Source organism: Lutzomyia longipalpis, chromosome 1 (genome assembly GCF_024334085.1).
Source record: "Lutzomyia longipalpis isolate SR_M1_2022 chromosome 1, ASM2433408v1".
Lineage (NCBI taxonomy): Eukaryota > Metazoa > Arthropoda > Insecta > Diptera > Psychodidae > Lutzomyia > Lutzomyia longipalpis.
Genome location: NC_074707.1, coordinates 35,317,268 through 35,328,084, shown reverse-complemented (window position 1 = coordinate 35,328,084; position 10,817 = coordinate 35,317,268). Strand labels below are relative to the sequence as shown.

Below are 10,817 nucleotides of genomic sequence, written 5' to 3'. Positions count from 1 at the left end.
AGCCAATTGGTGCAAAAATCACCACGTGCTGGGGATTGAATGACGAAGCTTCCATTTTCTTAATGTGCAGGGATTTCTTCATGATGGTTTTGCTGATAGTTTGTGATTCTGGGTTGTTCAGAGGAATTCCTTCTCCTAGATCTATACTGATGGGTAGTTTGGTTGATGGTTCATGTTTCAGGATCATTGTTCCTTCTTTGTGATCAACTTTCTTTGTTAATCCTGTACATTTGTGTTCTCCGAGGGGTTTAACAGTCCTACTTTGGTGATACGTGCGATCCTTAATCAGTTGCATTGGCCGAGCATCCACTTCAAGAGGAGTTGTTGGTTGTTCAGAGCTGCCAAGGATAATGGATGTGATCAATGTTGAAGCATATTCTTTTATTGATATATCAACAGGTGGTAGTTCCTCTGTTTCCGGATCATCGAGAGTTATTCTTTCAGACGGGATCTCCACCATACCCATAGAAGCAATGTGATTGGGAAGGAAGGCAATTCCAATGGCAATCATCAAACAACGTGTACAGTTTGGTTTTGTTGCAGGATCCTTTCTCTCTGCTTCTTGGGCTGCATTCCGTGCGATCGCAACCATTGATAGCTTGTATATCTGACGAGCAGTTCGTGCAGACATTGAAAGCTCAGTCGGATGATCTCTTTTACTCCCTTCTCTTAATTTCCTGCCGCTCTTATCCATTTTCTCACCTCAAAAGGAATTTTTAAATGAAAAATTACTTCAAAACAATTTCTAAGAATTTCACGATCTTATCACTTTGTCTCTTGTACCATTGAGTTGTCCCATTGTGAAGTGGACTGATTCTAAAACATTTAAATGTTTTTTAGCTGTGTTTCTTTCAGACACAGCTTTTGTGTACCGAGCAAAATCGAAAGTCGTCAGATCGGGCTCAAACTTGGTATGAGCACGAATTAGGGTCCCCACATTCCAAAAAACGTATGCGCCAAAAATAAGTTTTTTCCGGCCGGCCGGCCGTCCGTCCGGCCGTCCGTCCGGATTATAAACTTAAATTGCAAGAGAACGGTGATAGATAGAGACTTGCGGTAAACGGCAAAGTTTAAATATCGACCTGAAGAAATCCGATTATGAGGTCAAATCCACCCCCCCACCCCCCCGTCCGCCATTTTGAATAATCTCAAAATTTTGTTTTCGCTATATCTCAGCCGCTATTATAGCTAGAGGTCTGAAATTTTGATATGTTGTAGGGGCCATCAATACCTTTCCAACGATACCTCATTTTCGAAAATCGGTCAAGCCGTTTAGTCAATATGGCCGCCACAATTTTTCATCGAAAATCGACCATAACTCGAAAACGGCTTGACCGATTTTGATCAACCCGGAGTCAAATGAAAGATCTCAACAAACCCTACAACTCTCTAGAACATCCTAAGTTTCAAAAGTGACCGCTAGGGGGCCAAAAATCAAAAACAAAATTTTCGATGAGTTTTCGATGAATATCTCGAAAACGGCGACATAAATTTTTTTCATTTTTTGATATGTTGTAGCTGACTATATTATCTAGTTTCATGCCAAAAATGAAGAAAATCTATGGATCCGTTCTCGAGATATAGCCTTCCAAAGTTGGCATGTCATATCTCAGGTTCTACAAGTCCGATCTTGATCAACTCAAGCGCAAATGAAAGGTTTCGTGAAACCCTACAAATGTCTAGAACATTGCAACTTCGAGAAATGACCGCAAGAGGCGCTAAAATCAAAAACAAAATTTTCGAAAATTTCGAACTCGAATTTTTCGAAAATGGCGACATAAATTTTTTTCATTTTTCGATATGTTATAGATGACTTCAAGACCTTTCAAACAAAAAAAAATTTATGAAAATCTATGGATCCGTTCTCGAGATATGGCGTTTTAAAGATTTCTTGAGGAATGACTTTTCAACTTTTCCCGACTTTGCGCGTATTTAAATTAATTTACGTTCTAGTTTGCTCTCACAAAATTGGTACACTGAAAGAAACACAGCTCTCGTAAGCTTGGTCAGCTTACCAGTACATTTTTTACTGCTTCAATTTGTGAACAATGTGGGAAATCTCAATGCTATCTCACCAGATAATCCGGGTACTCCCCGTCTAAGAAAATTCCAACCACCTCAAAATAAAAATCAAGAATTTAATGAAAAAAGTCAATCAGATCTATTTAATAAACACTCTCATAGCAGATTATTACAATGATAAATTGACCCATGGCACCATTACATTTTTATTGTCACATTATAGGCATTGTGAGGAAAAATGGAATATTTTGTATAAAATAAAAAGGATTTTCTTTTATTTTTCCACAAAAAAGAATTTTTTTCTTTTTAAAAAAATTGCATCAATATCATTTTACTTTCCGCTCTAAGCATTTTTTTTTACAGACGACTGATTGAGCGCTTGAGTAACAGCTAAATACAAAAAAAAACGACTATCAGCTAGAATATCTTGTGAGTGATTTTCCAACGAATATTTTTCTTTTCCTCATTTTGAGGGCTTGACTCTGATCACAATTTTCGTACTTTCTTTCTTTCTTTTCTTTACATTAATTTTATTTTTACAATCATTGATAAAAATTTTAAAAAAAAAGAGTTCACGCAGTTCCCTCCCATTCCAACAAAATTGACTCGCACACATTTTTTTATTCTTTGGCATTGTCGTGCAATCCCACAATTTCACGCAATACTTCCTTGATGAAATCATACGTGGAGAAGCTAATTCCTACGGCAATGGGTCCTTTTATCCAATTCATGCTGAGACCTTTGAAGAATCCATTCTTAATTCCCTCCTCTCTGTAAAAATTATTTTATTTTCTGTTAGAAAATTAATAAATTAATTTTTACAAAAAGAAAGACTCACCGATAAATTTTCTGAAGGGTCAAGATGATTGTTGAGTACTGATCAGTCCTACCATTGATACCGATTGTCTGCATTCTCCGCCTCACAATATCCAGGGGGTAGCTACTCGTTTGCCCAATCACCCCAGCTGCTGCACCAAACATCAACGAGATTAGCGTATTGGGCTTCTTCTCACCAGTGGCCGCTGTATATTCCCGCTTGAGGGTTTCATACGTGAAGAAAGACATGCCCGCGTAGGGAATCACCCCAAGAACCGTTGGCCAGTAGCCTCTGAAGAGCGTCCGTGGTCCCTCATCGCGACAAATCGTCACAAAGACCTGCCGTAGCGTCCGATAGCCCGTATATTTATCCGTTACGGCCATTCGTGCTCGTGCCAAGTCCAGCGGATACGTCATCGATTGCGATGTGATTCCCGCCAGAGATCCCGCAACAAATCTCCGGATATTTGTACTGAAAGCAACATTCCTCGTGAAGCCATCTCAAATCAAAGAAAAATGAGAAAACTCACCTTTTATCTTTGTCCACTTGCAGAATTTTCTTATACTGCTCATGGGCTGTGAACTGAATGGCTGCATAGGGAATGATCCTTGCCATTGTGGCGGAATTTCCACGCCACAGCGACAGGAATCCCTCCTTCTCGAAGGCACGTTTGAGGAAAAGAGTAGCACCGCGAAAGCTATAGGGAGTCTCTTTGCTAAATAAAATAAAAATTGAGAAGGAGAGAAAAATCAGGAATTGAAAAAAAAATCCGTGAGCTTTTATTCTTAAAAGGAGTCTATTCATTTTTATTCATTTCGGTGCGACATTTAACCTTTGGAATGCGGAGGCCTTGGTAGTTACGTAAAATGCGAAGGTGGGGTCGTTGAACGACCCCAAAAAGAAGACCAATTTTCTACCAAATTATACAACCTGGAGTTGTCGGATTAGTGCCTATAGATTCCTTATATAGTCTTCTTGCACCCTGCACCACAAATTCGCTACCCTAAAACACTTAGAAGGAGATATTACGGAAAAACATTTTTCACTCATTTTTCACAATATTTTCTTGAGAAATTTGCTAAGAAAGTTAACCCCAACTGATATTTTTTTTTAACTCTTCCCCACGTTCCCCTCACTTCCCGCAACGTGATAAATGGCAATATTTCTCGAATATTCTTTATTGTTTTGCACATTTACATGCTTCTAATTATGTTTTATGTTGTTTATGCTCTAAGAAATTTTCCGCAGCAAGACCGTTACACCAATTTTTGAATTCCCTTCTTCTACATTTTTCTTAATAACTTTTCTTGTGGTGGTCGGATTGAGCTGAAATTTTTACACAACCTCCTCAGATAACCAAAGAACTTATTTCCAAAAGATGGGAACGCTATCTTTTATATTTATTGAATTATAGCACGAAATATAGCGCTGGGGCGTTCAACAACCCCGCTCCGCATTCCAAGGGTTAAAGATATTTATAAAAGCAAATAAAGTCTTGTAAAGTTCAAAAAAGCTTTAAAAAGGCATAAAAGTCTTTACACTTTTCATTGTTTTACTAAAAAATTCTTACAAGTTTCCTTCAGGGACATAAACAGATATCTTTTTTTAACGAAATGGTTTCAGAATACAAATTAATTGTTAATTTAAAGGACGCTAAAAGTGGATGAAAAAGAACTAGTTAGATTAAAAAAATTGAAATTATTAAACCATCATTGCTCTATTTGAATTAGTGGCTTTTGACAATTAGTGAAATACTTACGTTTGACATTTCTTATTTCTGACATTTAACGTTTTTTTCTAATATTCTAACATTGTTTACTGGAATTTTACGTTTTTTTTTTTAACGTTTGAAGTTTCTCTATCAATTATCTTTTTTTCTATAATATTGGATGCTTTTTTTCATACGTTTGACGTTTATTCTAACGTTTGAAAATTCCTCTCAAATTTGATGTTCCTTTATGGTTGTTCGTGTCTTTTTCAAAGTTTGACTTTCATCTTTCAAAATTTAGCAATTTTTTGACATTTGATGTTTTTTTCTATCAAGAACTGACATTACTTTTCTAACGTTTGACGTTTCTTCTAATATATTTGCTGTAGTTTTTAACCTGCAACTATTTTTGTTTTATCTCTTTAAGAAAAACATTAACTACCTATTTTTTTTTTAGAATGTTTAGACTTCTAAACACCCATTTGTTTTTTTTTAATTTTTTTTTACAAGATTTTATTTATTGGAATGATTTCTCATGACACAAATAAAGGTGAATAGACTCCTTTAAAATTTAATATTTAATTCAAACCATTAATCATATCTTAATATAGCTACAAAATGCTCATTTTTTCCTTGAGAATGAACTTGACGCTCTCTGTCGAATTTTAGCAATTCATTCATTCATTTTAATGACCAAAAGCTTTTATAAATTCTAACGAAGGCTACACATTGCAAGAAAAATACTATTTATTAGCACTTTTTGCTAATATATTTTTTTAACAATAAATCTTCGGACTTTGCGCGCTTTCTTGCTTGATTGAAGTGCGTCGGTAGATTCTCTTTTTGAAAGCTTTGAAAATGCGGTAGCCGATAGCTTTTAGAGCGTGTCTGACTCACTGATAAGGCAACAAGAAAGAAAAATTATTATTGCTGGTCTTACTTGATTTGGAAGTTAATTTTGGCGCGATCGAGCGGTGCGATGGCTGTCTTGGCCAGAGCACCAGCTATCGCTCCGGCAATGAGACTAGTGAGAACGACATTCATGTTGTTGTTGAGCTTCGTTGGCGATTCATGTGCATCCGTCTCAATCTGGGGCTCCGGAGACGGTGCTGTGGTGGATGGAGTTGCGGCTGCGGTGGCTTTAATGGACATGGAAATGCTCGGTGACTTCTCAACGAGTCCACTCATTTTATTTTTCTCTCCAAATTTTCACAACTTGAATTTTTTTCTACCACAATTTCTCTTTCATTTTACACCGAAATCTCTCACTGCAATTTTTTATTTGTATCTCTCTCTCGTGTTTGCCTCCCTTTTGGGGCTTCTGCCCTCACATTTCCCCCCAAAATCTGACACAAGCTCCGCTGTGGCCAATGCCTTCGAAATCTAGAAAGCAAATAAAAGAGAGAGGAGTGTGATGATAAAAATAGAAGACGTGTATGCTAAACAGCTGATGGGTCAATGAAATTTTTCATCAAAATATTTTGCCTCTATCCAAAAATCAAGCAGCGAAAGAGAATTTCAAACTGAGCGTGTGTTTATTCACTCAGAAAAAAAGCATCAAAGAACATGAATTTGCATTTTAATTCAAAATAAATAAATTTAAAAAATCAAAGCTTGAGAAACTCAATGTCAGTGCGAAGCCAAATGAGGAGAAGACGGACGCAGCGATAAACAAGTTCAAGGATATAATAAAAATAATTATGGTAAGAAAATTCGCAGACATTCAACACATAGTCAATAATTCGTAGCGCACGTAGTTTATTTTACAAGCAAATTGGACGTGTGTATCAACAAAATTTAACCTGCTGGCCGCCAAGACCTTGGAGCTTCCTTAGAGCGCCAAGGTGGGGTCGTTGAACGACCCCAAGAAGGAAGTCGATTTTCTCATAAACTATAAAACCGGGAACTGTCGGGTCACTACCTTTAGACTCCTTATATAGTCCTCTTGCCCCTTGCATCACAAATTCGCCACCCGGAAACACGCAGAAGAAGATATTAGGGAAAAACATTTTTCACTCATTTTTCACACTTTCTTCGTGAGAAATTTGCCACGAAGTTGACCGCAACTGCTATTTTTTTTCACTACTTCCCCACATTCCCCTCACTTCCCGCAGCGTGATAAATGGCAATATTTCTCGAATATTATTTATTGTTTTGCACATTTATATGCTTCTAATTATGTTTTATGTTGTTTATGTTACTTATTCGCGATAATTCTGACACTGAGAAGGTAAAGTGCGAAAGTAAACACAACCCTTCAACCATATGATTTATGATGTGACTAACTTCGTTCTAAGAAATTTTCCGCAGCATGGCCGTTACACCAATTTTTGAATTCCCTTCTTCTACATTTTCCTTAGTAACTTTTCTTGTGGTGGACGGATTGAGCTGAAATTTTTACACAACCTCCTCAGATAACCAAAGAACTTATTTCCAAAAGATGGGAATGGTATCTTTTATATTTATTAAGTTATAGCACGAAATATAGCGCTGGGGTCGTTCAACGACCCCGCTTGGCGGCCTAGAGGTTAATGACGTATGTATACTTCTTGATCAACTTTTGCAATTTCTTCACACACGAGATAAACACCCACGCGATTTACATTCACACCTAACCAAAATAAATCCTCGCACCCGCATTAAAACCAAAAGAGCCACAACAAAAAGTTTCCCACAGTCTTTCCGCACGTCTTCCTACAAAAGAAATAAACTCACAGAAATGTTCTAATAATGAGATAATGATTTTGGCAAATACAGACGATTCTTGTGTGCTTGAAAACACGCAAAACCATCTAATTGCACCAAATTTTTCGATAATTTGACTTGGTCTGTTGTAGCAGCTCGAAAACATCTTGAGATATTTTAATGCAAAATTATTCTTTAGCTTCTGTGGCCTTTGTTAAGTAAAACAAACCTTCATCACTAGGTATTATTTATTGGCAAATTTTGAAGAAAAACAGAAAATGTTTAATGTTCTTAATGCGATTTACAGATCATTTTGCTTTTCAATCAATGTTTAAAAAAAATAGCACCAGACGTCTCCACTGAAATCTACAAAAAATAATTCATAACAAAAATGGAAATTACTTGGGGTACATTCTGATAAAAATCTTTTCTTTTCTTTTCTAAAAACTTAAAAGTTGTTGTAAGATTTCGACAATTGATGTTTTTACATCGTTCTATTATCGTTCTAGGAAAGAAAAACAAAGAATTTGTTATTCCACAAAACATTCAGAGTATCCTTGAAGATGCCTGCAAAAGTAATTTTCCTTCAAAAATCCAATTAAAGAAAAAAAAAGATTTCTAACGGAATCTTCCATTACTTCTTTCCTCAATAAAATTATTTTTTGACAAAGTTTCCTCTTTTACCTTAAAAAAATTTTAAATCTTCTAAATAAAACTATTAATCTCCTGAAAGGAGTTAGGTCACTGACATAACATAAAAAAATCCAAATTTTTGGAACAATTTGAAGACGGATTATCTTGTAGTAGAGGACCAAACAAATGATTCAGAAATCGACAAAGAAAATTCCTAACTAAATCCCAGTGGGATCAGCTGAGAAAAGCAGGCAAAGATTGTTCTAAAAACGTTAAAAATGACGTAAGAATTCTAATTTTTGTCTCTTGATTCTTTAAACATAAGAATTCTTTATAAAATACATATCTATACAAAGCTTCTTTAGAATAAACAATGACTAAACTTTTTTGCAATATATTTAGCTCCTTATTTTCCTAAAATTTATTAAAGCTATTTTTGAGAGCAGACACATCTTACTATTTTACTCAACATACTTGTATTCTTTTTAAGCGGAAATTGTACAAAAGACCATTAATTTTGACTTCAAAATAATACATTATTATCATGTTTTCTATTTTTTTGGCGTTCTCAATTGATTGTGAAAGGCACAGGGGCAATAATCATGATGTTTATTTCACAAATTATGATCGAAAAACTCTGTCTCTTTGAAAGCCAAATATTTGCTAAAAAAAAATATAATTCAGCATCTCAATAAAAGCTATAAATAGAGGAAAACGCATAAATCAAAGGGGCAAGAAAAAGGCATTTTAGCTCATTAACGAGGCACGTTGTAAACAAGCAGAATTGCATAATAAATTGCGCGCGATATTTGCAAATTCTCTGATTTTATCGCACTTTGCAAACACAATTGTTTGTTTTCCATCTAGCTGTAATTGAATTCGTCTGGTCGATGCGGAACGTCTTGGGGCTAAAGAAAAACCGGCGATTGGGAGCATTGATCACTATCAGCAGCGTTAGAGATCAAGGTCTTGGCGTGTAAATTGGGGCAGAACTTTCGGTCAGAGGACTTTGATTTTGCCTGCTTAATGCTCATTGACCAGGGTAGGGTTTGTCTGCTTCTACTCCACACTCAGGGCACAACTAATAAATTGAATTTCCTGCCTTTGGCATGAGAAAACATCTCATGATTGCTAAAAATAGATTCCTCTGTGGTGGTAGTTGAGAAGAGGTCGCGGAACGGAGAATCCAAAGTCATGGCAAGTCATTACAGACATTTTTCATCACACAAAAGCGTTGCATTTTAGTAAAAGAAGTCCTTGAAATTTATTCTTATTTTTCCCAAGATATTTAAGCATTTTGAAGAGCTTAAAGTTTGTCTTTATTTGGGAGAAATTTCTGTATTTAGCTGTTGCATTTTTTCTACGTTTTAAAGATAAAAATTCTCAAGACTCTCACAATTGATAGCATAACAACATGCTATTTATACCTATCAACAATTATTTTTTTATTATTGTTCCTTCTGGAAATCAATCTTTCAAAGAATGCAATATCTTTGATCTCTTATCACTCTCTTATCATTCAAGAGTTAAGAAGCAAAAATAGAGAGAAAGGAATTATAAAAAGTCCGCAATGACAAACAAAAATATCAGAGAATGATCAGAATTCCATTTCAAAGGGGCTCAGAAACAAAGAAGGAAGTTTAGAAATCTAAAGGGAGAAATGTTCTTTTTAGAGGAAATTATAAACCTCTTAAGCTCCACAGATCATAAATTTGCACGTGAGTGGGACGCGCAAAAAGGGACGTCTTGAGAGAGTCTCAAAACTGGTTTCACTCACCACCACTACGTCCGAGAATCGAGATGTGGTCACAGATTTGAGTGGCCCAGAGATATTAATAGAATCTCCTCACCACGGATGACTTCTTTGCGATGGACTTGATGATAAAAGCGCGACGATTTTGCGGAATTTTTGTGTGAAAAATTTAGATTAGATGCTCACGTTTTGCGTCTACTACGGCTTATTACATTATGTAGCTTCCATTGATAACACGGGCTGTTATATCATTGCACTCCTCCCAGGGATTATCACAGACAAATCCAACCAAGACGTCCTCTTGTGCGGAATTTGCGATTAGAAAATTCAATCAATTGGGTGGGACGTCAATTTGAGACTCAATTTGAATTCTAGGTCAAAGAGATGGGGTCAGGAGCTGGGTCAGAGGAGCTAGAAGGATTGTGAGACAGCTGTTATCTCCTCCAGACTTTGGAAGTTTTCCACAAGAATTTCGCATTTCTCTTGAGCATCGAATTGTGAATTTCTTTCTAATCTTATCACGGGCACTGTTTCAATTTCATAAAATTCCCAACAATTGCTTCATCTTCCACGCTTTTCACGGGGAAAATTGGGATTTTCATCAATGAGATTTTCTCTAGAACTTGCTTGTTACATAAATCGTGGCAAAATTGGAGCACTTTCCACGCCGAGCGTGTGAAAATCAATGGAAAACCAACACGCCTCCTCACCACCCTACGTTGCTAATCGATAGGAAGTCGCGTCAGGACATGAAAAAGTTTCACCGGAAAAGCAGGGAAATATTTTGGGGGTGAAAAAGGACAATAAAATCGAGGAAATCAAAAGAAAAATAATAAAACGCAATAAACATGCAATTTTCAACGAGTTCTACTCACTTTTCCACACGGTGTTTCCACTAAAACTACTCACGGGGCACTCTAGTGACTCCTTGTGGAGTTTTTTGCACAATTTCCAACAATTTTCACGGATTTTTCACACGAGAAAATACAATTTTAGCGAAAAATTCTTGACATCTTTTTGCAACTTTTTGCTTGCGACTGAAGTCAGCTGAATGATATTACTTCCAAAAGCAACCACTACTATTTTGTGGCGCTGTTTCTTGTGGAGTAAGTGAGAGGAATGCATGGAATGCACATGCTATTTCACGGCAATTACTCTCCTCACATGTTATTGTTATTGTTTCACTCGCACGTTTAGTT

At 36.3% G+C, this 10,817-nt stretch overlaps 1 protein-coding gene across 1 annotated transcript; it reads right to left on the bottom strand.

Moving 5' to 3' along the window:
• Nucleotides 1-2,137: 2,137 nt before the first annotated feature.
• On the bottom strand, nt 2,138-10,721 carry LOC129786312 (mitochondrial coenzyme A transporter SLC25A42). Its single transcript, XM_055821233.1, has 5 exons — nt 10,494-10,721; nt 5,488-5,930; nt 3,369-3,554; nt 2,861-3,310; nt 2,138-2,793 (listed from the first exon to the last, which is right to left on the bottom strand). The coding sequence occupies exons 2-5, from the start codon at nt 5,733-5,735 to the stop codon at nt 2,643-2,645; spliced, it is 1,035 nt and encodes a 344-aa protein (XP_055677208.1). The 5' UTR covers nt 5,736-5,930; nt 10,494-10,721; the 3' UTR covers nt 2,138-2,642.
• Nucleotides 10,722-10,817: the final 96 nt, after the last annotated feature.